The sequence below is a fragment of the Vombatus ursinus genome, unplaced genomic scaffold, assembly GCF_900497805.2.
Source record: "Vombatus ursinus unplaced genomic scaffold, bare-nosed wombat genome assembly UNPS02014825.1, whole genome shotgun sequence".
NCBI lineage: Eukaryota > Metazoa > Chordata > Mammalia > Diprotodontia > Vombatidae > Vombatus > Vombatus ursinus.
In genome coordinates this window covers 4,762,996-4,784,237 of record NW_020954603.1, presented here as the reverse complement: position 1 = coordinate 4,784,237, position 21,242 = coordinate 4,762,996, and the positions used below count along the sequence as shown (strand labels likewise).

Here is a 21,242-nt window from a genome sequence, read left to right as displayed (position 1 = left end):
AGTGGAGCTAAGGAGGAGGAGGAGGAGGAGGAGGAGGAGGAAGAGCCGGAGCCAGCGGCGGCGGCCAGGAAGGCGGCGGAGGAGCCGGAGCCGGAGCCGGAGCCGAGGCCGGGGCAGCGCCGGGGCCGTCGGGGAGGGGGCGCGGGGAGGGCCCGGCTTGGCTCGGCTTCGCGGCCCGCAGCGGGCCATGAGCTCTTAGGCCCCAGTCCCCTCCCCGAGATCTCGGCCCTGTCAGGCCCGGCCCGAGCAGCCGCAGCCCGAGCAGCCGCTGCAGCGGCAGCAGCCTGAGCCCGGGGCCGAGGGGCCCGAGAAGGCGGCCATGGCGTCCAACATGGACCGGGAGATGATCCTGGCCGACTTTCAGGTGAAGGACCTAGGGATGGGAGGGAGGGACCGGGGGAGGGCGCTGGACCCCCGCCCCTCTGCCCTACTAGGGGACCTTCCAACATCTCCCCCGACCACCCTGCTCGCACTCCCTGCCTTCTCCTCTGCCCCTCTCCGAGGGCTCCCTCCTCTCCCCTGCGGTTCCTTCCTCCTCCCTTCTTCGGGTCCTCCCTCCTCCTCTCCCCTCCAGGTCCTCCTTCTCCCTCCGGATCCTCTTGCCCCCTCTGGGTTCACCTCCCTCCCCCCTCTGGATTCATCGCTTCTCTCCGGGTCCTCCCTCCTCTCCTCTCCCACTCCCTCTTCATCTGGCCCCTGCCTCCTGGTCCTCACTCCTCCCGTCTGCTGGTGTCGCTTGCTCCCCCCTTTTCTAGACCCTTCTTCCATGTCTCCTTCTCTTTTGGTCCATCCACCGAACCCCTTTGCCCCAATCTGCTCCACCCTCCATTCCTCTCTTCTGGTGTCAGAGGGCCGCTTCCAGGGAGAGTGTGCCTGTGTGTTGGTACGTGCTATCCTCAGGGGAAGGAGGGGAGGGGAGGAGAGGAAGATTATTGGAGAGGTGGATGAAGGAGGAAGAAGAGCCCCAGTGTATGTACTGTTCTCAGGCACAGGCCCCAGAGGGTGGCTTGGGATACGATAAAGCTGGTTTTCTGTGGGCTGAGGTGCCAATGTGAAGAGAAAAGAGACTGACTTTAAATACAAAAGTTCCAGACAGTTAATTCACAAGCATGAGAACTCATTTTTGTTCTTTGATTCTTCCTCTGCCCCCAACTTCAGTTTTGAACTCTTCTTGTTAGGAATTGGTAAATTGCTTCTAGATATTTTCTTTATTGATATCCTTTTTCTAGGAATGTTACAATTGGGAATACTTCCTTTTCTCTTTATTTGTGTGGAAGTACTTTTTCAATCCTAAATTCAGAAAATCATGATGAGCCAACTTGGAGGTCTTTAATGCCATTGATATATCTCATCAAAGCCCTTTAAAAGCAGAAACTGGCATCCTCACCAGAGATGGATAATTATTTTTAAAATTGCACAATGAAGACCTGTGAACACCACTATGTTTCTCAAAACTTCATGACAAAGAGAGTGCTGAGAAGCTTTTTCACTTTTTTTTTTCTTCCATTACTATGTGTGCTGGAGCTCGTTCCCTGTCAGAAACTTTATCCTTCTTGGTTATTAACCCCTGCACTTGAACACTCTCTTGTGCTTCATGAAACAGTGTTCTTCCTTGATGAAATTTTAAAGGCAATGTTTACACAGTGCTTTTTTTCCCCCCTTAAGTTCATCATATTTGCCAACTAGTTGTTCTGATAATATTTTCTCCTCTACTTAACATTTATCTGATAATATTTTCTCCTCTACTTAACATTTATTCTCTACCTAATATTTAATGTTACAACATAAAGATATGTTGTCTGTAAATTGTTAAAATAAAGCATTTTACTATGTTTTTGGTAGTGTGTTTAAAGTCAACTTAAAATTTGTTTTCCTGGCTCATTTTGTCATGGTTACCTCCCTCCCCCCACTTTTATTCTTATTTAGCTTTTTATTCCTAGGGTAGGCAGTACTTTGAAAAGTACACCTTGCATTTCTGAGCTTAGCCTTTATATTCTTATGGAATTGTCATAGTCTTGGGGAAAACCATTCAGACAAAGAAAACTTAGTTTTGTATTTACCTTCTGTCATTAAAGTTTATGATCAATAACTTTTGTTTTATCCTACCAAACTTCTTTTTTGTAATTATTCATTATCTGCCTTGTGTTGAGTAAGACAGAAAAGTCCTGACACTTGTCTTGAATGAGTTTTCATCCTACAAATGAAGGGATTATGTTTGTAAAGTTTTTCTAATAGCATTTGTCATTTTAGCATGGAAATGAAGCCATGTGGTAATTGTGCCAGGATATTATAATAACTTTAGTTTTACTTCTTTACATCGTAATAATATTTCACATCTACCTGGTACTCGTTAGTTTACAGGAGGTCATAAAATCCTTTATTTACATTGTCTCATTTGATCTGAACAAGAAGATTGAAGAAACAGGGTCCAGTATTGTTATCCCCACTTCACAGATGAAGAAATTGAGATTTGCTTCGGTGGGAGACTCCCTGAGGTTACCTCATAAGTGGTGAAACTCCGACTTGCACTTAGCTCTCTGACTCTAAATCTGATATATTTTTTACATGCCATAATTAGCATTGGGAAAACTGTGGAAAACAGTTGTTTGCTTCATGGAAAAAGACAGAATACTTCATTGTTCTGTATTGTGGCTATTTTCATATTGGCAAGAGAACATTATTAGTGGAGAAAAGTTATTAAAAAACTGAAAGTACATTCAACATGTAGCCTTTTTTATGTTAGCAACTTTATATTCTCTTAATAAACTATCCATTACCAGAGTTACGGAACTGTTGTTTCTTTGGCATTAGTTTTTTTTTTTTTAAGGAGTTGAATAGTTTTCCTATTTTAATATTATATAAAGCCTTTGAGAGAAAACACTGAGATTAGTTGGCTGCCAGTCCTGTTTTAAGAAATACTCTAGCTTTTCATAGGGTTTATAGACCGTGACAGGTCACCTGCTTTGGCTCCTTCTTTGCTGGGCAGTCTTGGGCAAATGAACCACCTTCCTATTCCACAGTGATCATAAATGAATTCATCTCACTTGCACTGTAAGGCACTTGTGAGAACTAGCAATAGCTTTTAGAGTTGAAGACTTCTTTTTAAAGAAAGGAGCTTTGAAACTATTAGAAGTGTTTAAATTCAAATCATGTTTATTGTAAACACCAAGTTTTGTTGGTTGTTGCATGATGGGATCAAACAAAATGCAATTTGTATTTGCAGGGAGTGTTGTGGCTTGAACCAGAATGTGAGCTTCTCTTTAGCTCAGTGAGTTGGAGGGGAAATATTCAGCTTGGTATTTACCTGATATAATCAGGATTTTGTCAGGCTGTGCGAGTGAAATCTTTTAAAATATCGGGGATCTTTGATTTACTAAAGTGTGGATGCATCCTCCATGGAAGCCAGGTACTGTGTAACTGCCATGACTGAGCAGTTGTTCACCCTGTAGCTAATCAGGTGTGTTCCTCTCCAGACTCAGCTGAACTGGTCTTATTAGTCTGTGCTTGTGCTTTGTTGGCAGGATCTGAGGAGGAGTAGTAGTAGTGGTGGTAGTGGTGGTAGTGGTAGTAGCAGTAGTAGTAGTAGTACTAGTTACTAGTAGTAGTAGTAGTACTAGTAGAAGTAGGAGATCCAGTTGATCCAAAGTGAGACAATGGATGCAGAGCACTTTGCAAACCTTAAGGCACTACAGAAATGTGACTTGCAGTTCGCAAAAGTGCTTCACATCCATTGTCTCACTTTGGATCAACTATGCCTTGAAGTGAAAGCAAAGCTTTAGTGAAATCCTTGTAATAAATGAAAATTATCAAAAATTGTTTTAAGAAGCTGGCAAAATCTTGAATGGAAAGATTGCCAACAAATATTCCTTTTAACCTGTTATTTTAAATTCTGCTCTAAGCTGAATGCAGTTTTAGTGTAGCTAGACTTTGAAAAATATTGCCAGGAATCAACTTGGAGTCAGTAGTGTTAGTATGGTATGTTTCTGGTAAAGAATTAAATAAATATGGTGGTATATTTTTAGGTCTGACTCTCAGGAGCCAGGAGGGGTAGTAGAAAAGGTATTTCTTAGGTTTAAAAGGCTAGGCAAACATTGATGAGTCATAGGGTTTTTTCCTCAATATTTTTCTCCAACAAAGAGATGAATTCAACTGAAATCTCTGACTCTTGTTTGTTTTTCCTTGCTTATGTTGAAATGTAGAATAAAGATGATCAGCAAATCAAAACATTCCGAGCCGAATATCTCTTCATCTGAGAATGGGAGTGGTGGGAGTGGGTGGAGTGGGTGGGGTGGGTGGGTGGGGGGTAAGAGAGACTAGGTTTGGGATTTTATTGGTATAGGGAGCTTCTGGATGAGGAAACTCCCTTCACCATTGCAGGTCAGCACCTTCTCTGAAGCTTCTAGTCTTAGGGAATTGTCAGAGTCATGAGAATTTAGATGACTCACCCAGGGTCACACAGCCAGGATGGATCAGGATCACTCTTAGTGTCTGAGAGTAGTAGCATAAAGACAATTTTACTTTAAAGTTCTCAGTAACTAGTTGCATAATTTGCTTCTTGAGATGAGGTTTGTTTGATTAGGTTATTTCTAGAACTCTAAATTTGACTCTGGAATAGCTAATCAATGACTACACTCCTCCGTTCTCCCCTCCCCTTCCCCCTCTCCCCCAAGAAAAAGAAAAATGACAGATTAATTTTCTTATACTATCACTGGATGACCCATCATTGGGAGTGGGTGAGATCTTTCTTTGGGGACATTACAAATAGCTTTGCTTTTTAGGTGGAGTCCCATGCATGCATTCTGCATTTTTAGGGATGAATGGTCTTATCTTCCCCACTTTATGCTTCTTAGCCATTAAGAAGGGACACGGAAAACAAGAGACTGCTCACTTGAAGTAAGAGAAGAATTTTCACCAGCAATGACATTTTCCTCCAAACTATCTCCCTGGAAGGAAGTCTTGACTGCTCCATTGAAAACTGGCTTTTTTTACCTTTCGTTTGTGGTGGCCCCACATCTGAGTTTTCCTCTGTATGCCCATTGAGGCAGCCTTTTCAGCCTTCCAGGTGATGGCGTGGTCTGCATGCTGCACTTGGGCCCAAGCCAAAGCAGGAAGAATGCTTATCTGTTAATTTTGCTCTGGATAGGTTCTCCCATGCGAGGATGTCATCATGTATCTGTTGAAGTTTCCATCATCAGAGTTCTTTTCTGAAGGGTAGCTGACTTTTCTGTGATGCTGGAAGGCTCATTCCTCACCTGTTCCTTAATAACATTTTATTCTTTCTTCGTTCTCTGAGTCCTCTCAACCTGCCACTTCTTTCCAGTGCCTATAAGCCTTTTCCCAGCTTGGTCATCTAGCACAATCCTCTCATTTTCCAGAAGAAGAAACTGAGGTCCAGAGAGGTTAAGCAGTTTATCCATAGTCACATAGATAGCAAGTAGTAGACCTTGGTTGTGAACTCAGATCTGCTTATTCCAAATTCAGTATTCTTTCTACTGTTCCTCCTGCTGCTTGTCTTTAAGGCTCAGCTCCATGGTACCTTGCTTGATGCCTCCTCCACCTAGCTAAAAGTGTTCTCTCTCTCCCCAGTTTACTAAGAATATTTTGAATCTTCTCCTTGCCCCCTTACACACCCCTTCTGTAGCAGTAACAGATGAACAGCTTGAGGTCTGTGTTCGCACCCATGACCTGTTGTCACAAGATGTAAAGCAAGGCCTTCACTATGTCAAATAGAGCTGTAATTTAGAGGCACACCTGGACCAGACCTGAGTAAGAGGATGCTTTCGGTCTACTTTGGTCAGGGAGGAGCTAGATCTGTGGGATCACAGCTATCTGACCTTACCTGGTGTTGTTCACCCTACTAATAGAAAAAAATTTGGAGCCATCCCCCTACATAGATATGTGTGTGTGTATGTGTGTGTGTGTGTTCCTTTGAGACTTATTAGTTATATGATCCTGGGGAAGGTACTTTGCCTTTCTAATCCTCAATTTTTCTCTTTTGTAAAATAGAAATAATCATAGGACCTACCTCCCATGTTTGTTGGGAGGATTAAAGGTTTTTTTTAATATATATTTATAAAATGCTTTACAAACCTAAAAGGGCTATATAAATGCTAGTAAATGTTATTTATGATTTATATACATGTGCCATTTTACTGATATATCATACACATTATAAAACATACACAAAGATAGAAATGAAAAAGGATGAAATAAAATGAACAGTATTAAATATGTGAAAAATATATTTTGATTGACAGTCCAAAAAACCTTTTTTGCTCAGGTGAGGGGGAAGAATTAGGTGTTTGCATTGCTATTGATAGGGCAGCTAGGTGGCTCATTGGATAGAGTGCTGGGCCTAGAGTCAAGAAGACTCACCTTCTTGAGTTCAAATCTGGCCTCAGACACTTACTGGCCATGTGACCCTGGGCAAGTCACTTAACCCTTAGTTTCCTTGTCTGTAAAATGAACTAGAGAAGGAAATGGCAAACCACTGCAGTATCTTTGTCCAGAAAACCCTAAATGGGGTCAGGAAGAATCAGATAGGATTGAACAACAGGGCGCTGTCAGTTTTGGGTACATGCCCAAGGCCCTGGTATGGGATTTTAAACCATGGCTTTGTGGCAAAAGTAACAGAATTGGCTCTTAGAGAGGCGAACTGGCACCAAATTGTTACATACTCAGTTTTACTTGAAATTACATTGTATTTTTCGTGAAAAGGGGAAAAAGCATGCTTAGTGATCAGCTGGAGATAATATAAACAAAGAATGTTCTTCCAAAAGAGTGATTTTGAGGAGGTGAAATGTTTGTTTAAACTCATTTCCTGCTTCCCTCTCCCACCCTAACGTCACTGGGGAATAGGAGATAGAAGGAGATGATAGTAGGCCCCGGAATTCAGTTAAAAGGGAACTGAGGGCCCATCTAGTTCAATCTCTTCATTTTATAGATGAGGAAATTAGGGCACAGATTGGGAAAATAACTTGCCTGAGGCTCCTCAGGTAATAATAGCTGTGATCTGAACTCAGGCCCCTAGAAACCAAATCTGTGGCTTTTTCCTTCCTATCACACTGCTTCCCAGTAATCAGGATATTAAAATGAAGATAAATAATCCTAGAAATTTGTCATGATAGTGTACACATTTACATCTAGAGAGTTGTTTTCATTAAGGGAAAATTTTAAATGGTTTATCAGCTTACTCAAAAAAAGTCAGTTATGTTCTTGGAATAAGTATCTTTAAAAATCCACCAACATTTCCCATTTTCAGATAAAGGTGAAAGTTCTTTCTCTAAGGGGCTTGCTTCATGTGCCAGAGATGAGTAATTGAAGATAAATGGTATTTTGCATAACAGTGCTAACGGCTTTTTTCCTTTTACCAATATTTTAACAAAATGGGAGACTGTTTAATACACAAAAGGTGTATTCAGCAAAAAGAACAGGCAAAATAGATGATGTCTCTTTTTATTGTATCTATTGATGCAACATGTTCTCTCAGCCAATGTCTTTTTAAACCGACTTTATTTTGCCAATAGAACAGCATGTGCTAATCATAATGTTGAAAAATGTAGGCTGACTGGCTCATTTTTAAGATTAGAAAGATACTGGGTAGGTTATTCATCTGCCCATTTACATATTCATGGTCAATACAGTAACATCAAAGTGTATATTATACTGACATGACATGTGTTTTTAGTGTTTTAGTTGAAGAATTTTGTAGATCAGAAATCTCTGCATCAGTTCTAGGGGTAAATAAATGTGCCAAGATAAGATTATTAATATTCCAAGATAGAACCCAATCTTTTCCTGGCAATACCTACTGGAAGTATTTTGCTTTCCTTTTTAATAGTCAACACAGACATCTTTTTTGTGTACTGATCACTATACAGTAGAGCCTGGCAGTTGCCCAGGATAGGTTCTAGAGGTCCCTTGGCTCAGCAAAGCTCAAAGTCATCCCTTGGGGTGAGAGGATCATGAATATTTGAAACCTGGAAGCCTGAGTTGAGAAGGCTGGAGATGTGGTGACAGGGCTCTTTTTATTGCTCTTAGGCAAACTTCAGTCCTAGCCATTGTGTCTTATGCTGAAAAAGTATCAGTACCTCTGGTGTATATGTAGCTTTCATTCTGGTTTCTCCCCACTCCTTTGTTAGCTATCTAGCTCCAAGTTTCTGTGTCGTCAAAATATTTCTATTCTGCCCCTGTTGGAGTCATAGTAGGGATAGGAAAAGCATGAAAAAACACGATCAGTCAATCAGTTAACAAGCATTTACTTGGTGCTATGTGCCAGGCACTCCAATAAGCATTGAGGCTACAAAGTAAGGCTTTTTCCTTCAAGGAGTTTGCTTTTTTTTTTTTTTGTAAGGCAATTGGGGTTAAGTGACTTGCGCAGGGTCACATAGCTAGTAAGTGTCAAGTGTTGGTCTGAGGCTGGATTTGAACTCAGGTCTTCCTGACTTCAGGTCCAGTGCTCTAAACACTGCGCCACCTAGCTGCCCCAAGGAGTTTGCTTTCTAACAGAGGAAACTACATGTAATCAGCTAGGTACATACAAGCTATATACAGAATAGTTAAGGTTAATCTGAAAGGGCAAGGCATTAGCAGCTGGGGATAGGAGTGAGATTGGTAGTTGTGAGAGAGGGCAGGATAAGAAAGGCCTACAGAAGGTGAGGACCAAGAAACTGGAAGGCAGATGTGAGGGGGCAGAGTATTCCAGGGGTGTGGGACAGCCAGTGCAGAATCACAGAGATGAGAGATGGAATGTCTGTCGTTGCTATATTTGAGAACCTACAAGTGAGCCAGTGTAGCCGTGTGGTAGAGATTGTGGAGGGGGGAATAAGGTACAGGAAGACTGGCAAGGTAGCAAAGGGCCAGCTGGTGAAGGGCTTTGTATTTTATTCCCTGATGTGATAAGGAGCACAGGAGCTCATGGAGCAGGCAAGTGACATGATTGGACCTCCGGCTGCTGAGTGGAGTGGGGAGGCAGGAAGACCAGTTAGAAGGCTGCTTCAGTAGTCCTTGTGAGAGAGGATGACTTGACCTAGGTTTATGGCTGTATGTGGTGAGGAATATATGAGAGATGTGAAGGGAGAAACAACAAGATTTATCAAAAGATTGGATGGTGTGTGGGGTGAGTCCGAGTGAGAAGTTGAGGATGACAACAAGGTTGTGAGCCTGGGTACCTGGGAGTGTGACGGTGCTCTTGATAGTAATAGGGAAGTTAGGAAGGGGAAAAGGGGAGGACTTGGAAAGGAAGATGAGTTCTGTTTTGAACATGTTTAGATTGAGACGCCTAGAGGTTGTCCAGTTTGAGGTATCTTAAGAGGGAACTGGTGATAAGTGATTGTGGCTCTGCCGAAAGACCAGAGCTGGAATATATAAATCTGCATAGAAATAATGGAGGCCATGAGAGGTGATGAGATAACCAAATGCCCACAGAGCGAAAAGAGAAGAGAGGAATCAAGGGAAAAATCTCATGGCTAGTGGGCTTCACATGGGTGAGGAACCAGCAAAGGAGATTGAGAAGCAGCTGACTGACAGGAAGAAAACCAGAAGAGCCCATTATTATAAAAACCTAGAGAGGAGAGAGTATCCCGGAGAGAAGGGTGATCAATGGTATCAGATGCTGCAGGGAGGTCAGTGTGGATCAGGACTGAGAAAAGGCCATTGGATTTGGCAATTAAGAAATTACATATTTGTGTGTGTATGTATATATGTGTGTGTATATATACATATATACACACACACACACATATGTATTAGCATTGCAAATATTAAAATGCTATCTAAAATCAGCTGTTACGCAGATGGGCTTTTTTTCCCCTTAACACATGGTAAAGTGAATGAATGAAATGGTAGCACTTTGATTTAGTATTTAATGAAGACCTACCATCATTTATTCAGCAACTATTTGAGTGCCTTTTCTGCAGAGCATCAATGTGGGATACAAGGAAGTATCATTCAGTTTCACAAATATTGCAGAACACTATATTGAGTGTTAGGAAAAACCTGTAGGACGATATAGTAGTCCTTGTTCTCATGAAGCTTGTAAGCAGTAGGGAGGATCACATGTACAGGCCAATATCTTTTTTTTAAATTCATTTTTATTTTCAGTTCCAAATTCCCTCCCTCCTCCTTCCCTCTCCCCTAGCCATTGAGAAGGCAGGAAAAATAAAATCCATTAAATATATGTATAGACTTGCAAAAAAATTATGTATTAACCATGTTAAAAAATAAAACACAAAGAAAAATAAGAAAATAGGTTTCTCTGCACTCTTGAGTTTATCAGTTCTCTTCTTGGAGGTGGATAACATATTTCATCATGAGTCCTTTAGAAATGTGGATGGTTATTGTACATTTTCTGTATACATTGTTTTCCTGGTTCTGTTTACTTCCCATCAGTCCATGCAAGTCTTCTTTTTTAAAAATTTTTTTATTTTCACATTTGTCGTGTTGTGAAGAAGAATTAGAACTAATGGGAGGAACCACAAGAAAGAAGAAACAAAACAAAACAACAAAAGTAAAGGAGAGCAAATAGTCTGCTTCCATCTGCGTTCAGACTCCAAAGTTCTTTCTCTGGATGTGGATTTTCCATCGTGAGACTTTTGGCGTTGTCTTAGATCCTTGCATTGCTGAGAAGAGCTCAGTCTTTCAAAGTCAGTCATCACACAATGTGGCTGTTACTGTGTACAGTGTTCTCCTGATTCTGCTCGCCTTGTTCAGCATTAACTCCTGTAAATCTTTCTAGGTCTTTCTGAAGTCCATCTGCTCATCATTTCTTATAGCACAGTAGTACTCCATTACATTCACATACCACAACTTCCCCTCAGTTTCCAATTTTTTGCCACCACAAAAAGAGCTGCTATAAATATTTTTCATACAAGTCTTCTCAAGCTTTTCTGAAACCAATCCCTTCATCATTTCTTATGGCATAATAATATTCCATCACATTCATATACCATAACTTACTCGGCTATTCCCTAGTTCATAGGCATCACCTGAGTTTCTAATTCTTTGCTACCACATACAAACTGCTATAAATATTATTGTATATATGGACTCTTTTCCTCTTTCTTTGATTTCTTTGGGGCATGGGTGTTCCTAAGTCAAGGAGTATGTACTAGCTTTTTCTACATAATTCCAAGTTGCTTTCCAGAATGTTTGGACACCAGTGCCTATTTTCCTGTCTTCCCTCTAGCATTTGTCATTTTCTTTTCTTTTCTTTTTTTTTTTTTAATCAAATCTTAACCAATCTTATGGGTATGAAGTAGTACTCTAGGATTTTTAAAATTTGTATTTCAAAAATTTTTAATGCTTTAGAGCATTTTCCATATTTGAATTGATAGCTTTGATTCCTTCCCCTGAAAACTACCTATTCATATCCTTTAATCGTTTATCAATTGGGGAGTAGCTGCTCCTCTTCTAGATTTGACTCGCTTCCCTATACATGTTAAGAATGAGACCTTTATGAGAGAGACTTGCTGCAAAGATTTTTTTCCCAGGCCAATAACCTTGTTCTGTTTTGTTGGGTTGTTAAATGCATAGGAAAAGGAAAGAAAAAGTATAACAGAGAGGAAAATAAATAGCATAACATATGGTCCCTGCTTTCTTGTTATCTTGCTGGGGAGATTAAACAGAGACCACAATTCCTCCCCTCATACTAGGGGCTTTGGAACATGTGGATATTATCTCAAATACTTTAATTTTCCAGTTCTTTCCTACTGTGAACTACTTCTCTGTTTTACCCAAGGATGGTCACACACACTTGTTCTTACTGTCACACACACATGTTCCACTTCCATGTTCAAGAACTCTGAAGTTCTTTTATCTGATTATAATCACTTACCATTTCATCTGTCCTTATGCTGTAATCTTCTTAAACCAGTTTTTCATCTTCTCCATAGTTCATTGGCCCATCAGCCTTTTCTCAGTCCATCACCCCTGCTCTGGTCATGCTCTCCTTCCCTCCACATCTCCACCCCTCAGTGAACCAGTCCAACTGTGAATAGTCTTCCACCCTCCAATTACTTGCTCCCTTGTCCTGTTGCTCTTAGTACCTTGCCAAATCCCACTTGAATTTTTTCCACCATCTGCCTCCTTCATTCCCACTGATTGTTGTTGTTCATTCATTTCAGTTGTGTCTGACTCTTTCTGACCCCATTTGGATTTTTCTTGGCAAAGATACTGGAGTGGTTTGTCAATTCCTTCTCCAGTTTATTTTACAGGTGAGGAAACTGAGGTAAACAGGGTTAAGTGACTTGCCCAGGGTCCCACAGCTAATAAGTGTCTGAGGCTAGATTTGAACTCAGCAAGATGACTCCAAGCCCAGAGCTGTGTCCATTTTGACATCCAGCTGCCCCACTGGTACTACTGGGCAGAGTGGAGGGAGTCAGGTTGCACTACAAGTTCATGTTATCCAGTCGTGATTAGAGTCCTCACTGTAACTGAGTGTCCTTAATTAGGTTCTTCAGTGCACCAAAGCAATCCTTCTACTGATCCCTAATTGATTTTTCTATCCCACTCACCACAGCAATTTTTCTAAAACTCTTTTTTCCTCAAACTTCTCAGAGCACTCTTCCATTTACCTTCTTAGCTAAAGACCTTTAGTCATACTTAACCTAGAAAATTGTGTCCCTTTGATGTTAAGCTACCTCACCTCCCCTTCTCATGTCACATCCTCTTCCACTGTCTCCTTTATTGCAGTCTCTGATAAGGTAGCTCTTCTTGTCAAGGCCAACCTTTTCACATGTAGCCTTGGTCCCTTCATCTCCCTTCTTCAGCAGATTGTCTACACTATCATGTCCACCCTTTCTCTAATCTTTAATCTCTCCCTATGGACTAATTCCTTCCCTTTTGCCTACAAACAAATCCAGCTTTGCAATCCTTAAAAAACCTTCACTAGATTGTCCTCTGATGTTACTTTCCATCTACATATCTGGTATGTATCCTAGCAGTGTGCTGGTAAATGTTTAACAGTTGGCTTTCTGAGGGGAAAAGGATGCAGGAGACACTTTAAGTTTAACCTGCATTACTAACATTTTTTCTGTTCATTTTTCTAAATTTGGATACTCAACAAAACAATCATTTGAGTCCTGATTTGTTGTGTTTGTTGATTTCCTAGGTATAAATGCTGCCACTGAAAATTGAATAATCTGCTCTTAGGATCCACTAATGTACCTAGTTATTTTCATGTTTGTCTCCCCCATTAGAATGTGAGCTCTTTGAAGGCAGGGACTTTTTTTTGCCTTTCTTTGTAACCCCTGTAGTTAGCATGGTGCCTGGTTTGTAGTAAGCATGTAAGAAGTGCTTGTTGACTAATTTCCATACCTGCTACTTATCCTCTATTTTTTCTCCTCAGCTGAACTCTTTGGAATGACTGCCAACACTTGAATGTCTTCATTTCCTCTCTTCTTGTTCTCTTCTAAACTCTCTTCATCATCATTCAATTGAAACTGTTGTTTCCAGAGTAATCAGTGATTTCTTAATTGCCAAATCTTAATCCTCATCCTTGTTGACATCTTTGCTGCATTTGCCCCTGCCCTTACTCAACAAATTCTGGGGACTCCCTATTACTTTTAGGATAAATTATGAACTCTTTTTTTGGTTATTTAAAGCTCTTTACATCCCTTTTCATCCCTCCATTGTTTTTGCTGCTGTTTAGCTGTATTGGCTTCCTTACAGATTATACTCCCATCTCTTTGCTCTGTACCTTTGCCCTGGTTGTTCTTTGTGCCTGGTGTTCTCTCTTACCTCCAGCCCTTCCAGTCTCTAGCTTCCTGTCAGACTCTGTTCAAGCTTCACTTCCTATAGGAGGCCTTTCAGGGTCTCTCCCTACAGCTACTGCCTTCTGCTCTGGGACTATCTTCTGTCAACTTCATGAGTCTTGTATGGACCTACTTACATACTTGTTGCCTCTCCCATTAGGATATAAGCTTTTTGTGGTCAGAGATGGATTTGTTTTTTTATTTGTATCCCCATTTCTTAGCACAGTGCCTAGAACATGGCATATGATTAATAAATGCTTTGATTGACATGAAAAATTAAGTAACAGTACAAGATAATTTAATAATGCTAATGCCCATGTTTACAATGCTTTTAGTTATACGAAGTGCCTTTCTCATAATGGCCTTGTGGGGTAATCTTTGTATCTGTGTTATTATTCTTATTTTGTAAATGAAGAGGCAGCTAGATGGTACTCAACTTGGAGTCAAGAAGACTGGAGTTCAATTACTGCATCAGATCCTTAGTAGTTGTGTGATTCTGGGCCAGTCTCAGACTCAGTTTCCTCATCTGCAAAAAGGTGATAATCATAGCACCTACCTCCTGGAGTCATTGTGAAGATCACATGGGATAATACGTAAAGCAGTTTGCTGACATTGAAGTGGTATATTAAAGTTAATAATTGTTATCACTGTAATATTTTTAAGACCCAAAGAACTGGTTCAATGACTACTGGTCAGATAGAGAGTGGCTGAATAGGACTCAAGCACAGGTGCCATATGCCAAGCTCAGTGATTCCTTCCCTCCACAGTGCTGGGATCATGGGGTCATACTTGATTGAGTGTGAGGCATTTATACCTTTAATGTCCATTGTTCATAATGAACCATGAGGTTAGAAAGGTAGGTTGACTCCAAGCTGTCCAGGTAGTGACTCTTGGCCATTGAGATATACTGAAGATACACTGAAGTGGGGGAAAGACATAATGAATACTTTTTTTTTTTTTAAGGAAAATTAGTCTGGAACCTAGGGATGTTTAGCCTAGAAAAGAGTAGTCACGCATGAAAGCTGTTCTAGATTAGAAGAGTTTTCACCTGGCATGTGGAAAGAGCAGACTTAATTAGGATGAAGTCACCTGAAATCCAGTCAACAGGCCTTGATTAGGCATCTACTACTGTGTGCTACATACCGTGCTAAGTGCTGGGAATACAAAGAAAGAAAAAGACAGCTCCTTCTCTCAAGAAGATTACATTCTAATAGGGGAGACAACATGGAGACAACTAGGAGCAGACAAGAAATATATGGGATAAATTGGAGATAATCAACAGAGGGAAGGGATTGGAAAATCAGGAGACCTGTGTTACTGGATCCCAAGGTATAATTGGGGAATAAGGCATAAGAAAACTGGAAAGGTACGAGGAACCAAATTAGCAAGTGTTTTGAATGCCAAACAGAGGATTTTATATTTGATCCTGGAGGTATTAGGAGCCATTGGATTTTATTGGAATTGGGGGGGGGGGTAGTGTAACATGATCAGACCTATGCTTTAAAATGATTAATTTGATAACTGAGTGATGTATGGATTGGAATGGGGAGAGACTTCATTGAATCAGAGAGAACAACTAGAAAACTGTAATAGTTTAGGTTAAAAGGATTGAGAGCCTGCACCATATTAGTAGCAGTGTCACAGGAGAGAAGGGGATGTATACAAGAGAAGTTGCAAGAATAGAAATGAAAGGTGTTGGCAGTAACTGGAGATGAGGAGTGAGAGGGACAAGTGGAGGGGACCAGTAGAGTTCAACTATGCTCAAGTCTCATGCACATTGGGCAGCTAGGTGGCACTATAGTGCATAAAGTGTTGGGCCTGAAGTTAGGAAGGCTCATCTCCCTGAGTTCAAATATGTCTTCAGATGCCTGCTAGCTGTGTGACCCAGGGCAAGTCACTTAACCCTGTTTGCCTCAGCTCCTTATCTGTTAAATGAGCTGGAGAAGAAAATGGCAAATCACTCCAGTGTCTGCAAAGAAAAGCCTAAATGGAGTCACGGAGAGTCGGACAACTGAAAAAAGATTGAACAACAACACATGAGCATTCTCTATATAGCTTTCACTGATCTCTTCAGTTGAAAGTTATGTTTCCCTCTTCTGAGCACTTTGTTTATCTCCGTAGCTTCATTACTCCAAACTTTGAATTGTATTATATTTATGTATAGGTCACAATTCAGCCCAGTAGAATATAAACTCCTTGCATGAAGGAAATGTTTCATTTTTGTCTTTGTGTCTGTAGCACCTTCCACAATGCATTGCATGTGGTAGGTACTTAGATGGTGGTTGAACTGAATTGGATTAAACTTCCTAATACTTAAGAGATGTTAAAAAATGGAATGGGCTGCTTGGCAAGTGGAGACAGCCTGTTCCTAGAGGTGTTCAGGCTGAGGCTATATGTGTTGGGTAAGTTGCAAAATAAAAAAGTTGCATTTTATGCTTTGGTTGTAGGATTGGACCTCTACGATGCCTTCCAACTCTGAGATTCTGTGGTGGTGCTTGAAGGTTAAGGGACTTCCCAGAATCACACAACCAATGGGTCAAAGGCAGGACTTGGAACCAGAACTTGCTGATTGTGAGAATGGATCTCTCTTCATTACTCCACACTGATGTGTCAGTAATGGAGAGGAGAGAGTCGGAGAAATACCTGGCATGTCTTTTCTTTTTTTAAAATCCCCTTTCATCTCCTGTCTTCTCCTAGTAGAAGAGGTTATAGGCCAAGGGTTAGGTGGGAAGAGGCTGGCTAGTACTCATTTGGATTAATTAGTAGAAGTATTGAATTAACTTGGTGTCGCTTAGTGAAGTTTGTAGCCTTTCAAATTTGTTAACTCAGCTTATCCTCAGTTTTACTGCCCTGGGCAAAAGAGGCAGAGCTTATCTGTCTGTCTGTCTATCTATCTATATGTCTTATGATTCATCTCTCTTTTTAAGGAAGCTTGGTAGTGCAGTGGATAGAGTCTTAGACTTGGAGTTAACAAGACCTTAGTTCAAATGTTACCTCAGACATTAGCTCTGTGACCCTAGGTAAGTCACTTAGCTACTCTCAACCTCAGTTTCTCCGTCTATGAAGTGGGCACAGTAATAACATTTATCTCACAGGGTTATTGTGAAGATCAGATAACGTGTACTGTACTTTGCAAACGTGGAAGTGTTATTATATAAATGCTAGCTATCAGACCCCACCTCCACCTTCTCTCCTGCTCCCTCCTACTTTTATGCTACTTTTTGGTTTTCCAAAATATACTCCCAAAGCAATCATTTATGTTGTTCCTCTTCCTTAATCCTCATCTAAATGCTTTTTCTCATGTAGTTTGGTGTAATATTTTGCACATTGGGCTTAGAGTCAGATCCTTCCTCAGACACTCACAGATTCAGGTATTTCGATGCAGATGCATGTCTTTTTCCCTACATCATTTCTCTCCATCTTCCCTTAATTGGAACCCCGTTGTTTGAAGTCTTTGGTAGAGTATTCAAATTTTGAGTTGTGTTTCACTAAGACTTGTTATTATTTTTAAGTTAACTCTAGTTCCTGTTTGAGTTCAGCAGTCTTTTCATTATACACTATTTACCTCCTTGTATTAAGATTTCAATCAGTTAGTCATCAAACACTTATTAAACCCCTGCTACAGGATCAGGTAGATTTTAACAAATACTGAACAAAGTAGTTTTGGAAAAGACATTAGCAACTGAGGGGAATCAGGAAATGTTTCCTATAGAATGTGGTGACTGAGCTGAATAATGAAGGAAAGCAGATTCTAAGAGACAAGAGATGAGGAAGGAAAACATTTCAGGCATGGAAGAGAGGCCTGTACAGTCATGGGAGACCAGAGGTGGTATGTGTAAAAAATATCAAGTTTGCCAATATGGCTGGTACTGATGACATAAGTAGAGGGGAATAATATGTAAGAAGATTGGAAAGGTAGGGAGGAGGAAGGTTATGAAGAGCTTTAAATGCCAAAGGAACTGATATTTGGCCTAGAGGTAACAGGGAGTCACTGGAATTTGTGTAGGAGAATGACGTGGTCAGACTTGAGCTTTGGGAGAATGACTTTGGCAGCTGTGTTGGGGATAGATTGGAGTGGGGGGAGATTGGAGGCAGGAAGAACAGATAAAAGATTGGTCCAAGAGAGTGACAGTGTAAGTGAAGAGAAGGGAATGTATATGAGAGATGTTATGGAGAAATGGCAAGATTTGGTAGCTGCTTGCATATGTGAAGAGAAAGTGATCAACTGATCAATCAGTCAGTAAACATTTATTAAGTACTAATATGTGCCAGACACTGTACTCAGTGCTGGGGATACAAAAAGAGACAAAAAGACAATCCTTACCTTCAGGGAGCTGGAAGGAGAGAAGGACTGTGAGCCAGACACTGAACTCATTGTTTATGGATTGTGTCCTGGAATTTGGTAGATAGCCACATCCAGTATTTAGATAAGCAATAAATATGGATTGAATAAACCTTAAAGGAGGCAAGGTTACTGAGTGATAATGATAGAGGGAGAACCTGCAAGTGGCAGTGGGGAGCATGGAATAGTCCAACTTCCCATTATGACGGTGAAATGAGGGGCATGATGAGTGCAACCAGTGCTAGAAAGGGTGGTCCGGGAAGAGAGTGTCAGGAAGCCCTTTAAGGTAGTATGGGAAAGGCTGTAAAGTATCCCCTTGGTCATTTGATGTGTATGACATTAAATTTGTAAATTAACTTTGATATTATTATTTTTATTATATCTACATGGTCCAGGTATGACTACTAAATATTCCTCCAGCTATTAAAGTTCTTTATTTCCTTAAGAAGCATTTTCCAATTGTATTTGTACAAGTAGTATTGAGTTTGCTTTGGGAGATTAACTCCCACAAGTTTTATGTGTTTTGTAGTTATTTTGAATGAAACTTACCTTTCTATTATTGCTTTCTGCATTTTACTAGTATTATATAGAAATGCTATTGATTTCTATGGGTTTATTTTCTGGCTTGCAACTTTGCTGAAGTTATTGTCTTGATTAATTTCTTTGCTAATTCCCTGGGGTTTTCTATGTTAACTGTTAGGTTGTTAGGAAATAGGGAGAGTTTTGTTTCTTCCTTATCTGTCTTTATGCCTTTAATTTCTTTTTCTCATCTTATTGTACTTACTAGTATTTCTAGAATTTTATAAAACAATAGGGTAGAAAAGGGGCATCCTTGCTTTACTTTTGTATTTTTGGGGGAAGCTTTAAGTATTTCCTCATTGTATATAATACTTCCTTTTGCTTTTAGACAGATTTTTTTTTATCATATTATAAAAACATCCCTCTCTTCCTATGCATTGTATAGGTTTTTTTTTTAAAAGCACAGATGAGTGTTGTACTTTATGAAGTATTTTTCTGCATTTTTGAGGTAATCATTGGGTTTTGATATTAAATATGTTGTTTTCCTAATGTTGGACAATGCTTGGATCTCTGGTGGAAAGCAGATTTCAAAAGGTTCAGAGGAAGCATAGGTAGCATGCCATACATGAAAAGATTTAAAGGGAAGTCTGCTCAAAGGAAGTGATACTCAGCACTGGAATGAAATTCTGAAGACACAAAAGGAAACAATTCCTATGAATTGAAAAATGAGAACTGTCTGAAGAGATTGATAGGGATTTCCAGGGAACTGGCCAACAAACTTAGATTTAAAAAGGAAATACACACAAGATTGATAACAAGGCTAGTTAGTAAGAGCTGGGAAGGGGAGTATCTGAGTTCTGTGAGAAGTATTGAGTAATAACAATGATAACGATTGGTACTTACATAGAGCTTTGAGGTTAGCAGAGCGCTTTGCATATGTTATCTCTTTTGAAACTTATTGCTGCTATTGTTGCCATTTTTGCAGTTGAGGAAACAGGCTGAAAGAGGTTTAGAGACCTGCCCCGGAATTACAGAGGAAATAAGTGTCTGAGTGAGGCAGGATTCAATTTCAGGTCTTCCCCACTCGAGGTTCAGTGCTTTATCCAGTACGCCACCTTACTTTGTACTAAAGCCGGAACTAACTGAAACTGGTGAGGGAAGCTAACAAAAACGGTTGCTTGGGTTTTTTGTTTCTTGTTTTTTTTTGCGGGGGGAGGCAGCAGGGAGAAAAAAGTAGGCTCCTAGAAAGGATAGGATTGTTGCTTAGGGCGGATGGGGGACAACCCTACCACATCAGAGAGAGGCAGAGCTATTCAATTATTATTTTGCTTTTGTTTTCTCTGCCAAAGGAGAGTAACCTTTGAACTGACATGACAGAGCAGAAATGGCTACAGGGAGCTCATTCCCCAGATGTGTAAAGGAGGTAGTAAGAGAGCCTAGATGCCCTTGATGAATTCAGGTTACCTGGCACAGATACACTACATCTTTTGGTAATCATAACTTGCACACTGAAAGAACTGGCAGATATGATTTGCTAAGTCACTGTCAATAATATTTGGAAGAATATGGGAGACAGGAGAAGTATCACAAGACTGCAGAAGGGTAAATTAAAAATTTTTTTTTATTGATATCTTTTGTTTCTACATCACTTTTCATTTCCTTAGTATATCCCTTCCCCCTCCTCTTCCTAAAGTGCCATCCTTTATAACAAATATTAAAGGAAAACAGACAGTTTAACAAAACTGACCAGTACATGAGAAAAAAATTTGATATCATTTATATTGTTCTACATCCATAGTTATCACCTATGCAAAGAAAGGCGGGAGATGTCTTTTCATATTAATTCTTTAGGACATGATACTTTGGCAACATTTAATTTTAGTTGTTTTGTTGTTCTTTCCATTTACATCATTTCAGTTGTTGTGTATGTTGTTTTTCTGGTACCGCTTACTTTGTATCAGTTTATGCAAGTCTTTCCATGCTTCTCTGTATCATATTTATTGTTAAAAAAAATTTTTTTATAGCCCAGTGATATTCCATTTCATTCATCTATCATTGCTTTGTTAGCCATTCAGTATATGGGCAGGTACTATGTTTCTAGTTCTTTGCTACTGCACAAAGGGTGGCTGCAAAGAGGACCTTTGTTTTTATCATTGACCTCCTTGGGGTATATACCTACCTGTTGAATATCTGGGTCAAATGTTATGGTCATTTTAATCAATGTGGAGAAAGGCAAATGTCCCATTTTCCAAAAATGGGAAGTGAACAGTCTGTAACTAATCATTAAAAGGATGGTTAGTGAACATCTAGAAACAGAAGTGAGAACCAATCTAGCTTCATTCAGGATAGGCCATGCCAGATTTACCTTATGTCCTTTTTTGATAGGATCATTACATTACACTAGGAGATTAGGGATAGAGTTGACCTTGATTTAGCAAAGTGAGTTTTCTGTATCATTCTCGAATCCAGCATCCCCTGAAATCTAAGGGGGCCAGTGCTTTGGGAAATGCCTGAACCTTTGGTGGGGTTTAAAGGCTCTTACTACCCCAATCCCAGATGAAGTGGTACAGTTTTATTAACACCCCCATAATCTGGCCATAGATCAATTTGTCAATCTCATATTTCATGAG

The 21,242-nt window shown here is 40.2% G+C and overlaps 1 protein-coding gene across 1 annotated transcript in view; it reads left to right on the top strand.

Annotated features, from left to right (window-relative positions):
- Positions 1-206: 206 nt before the first annotated feature.
- Positions 207-21,242, top strand: part of FAF1 (Fas associated factor 1) — a 427,400-nt gene continuing 406,364 nt past the window's right edge. Inside the window, exon 1 of the mRNA XM_027837985.1 lies at positions 207-364. Coding sequence (XP_027693786.1) covers positions 320-364 — 45 coding nt within the window. The 5' untranslated portion in view covers positions 207-319. The remainder of the gene's footprint in view (positions 365-21,242) is intronic.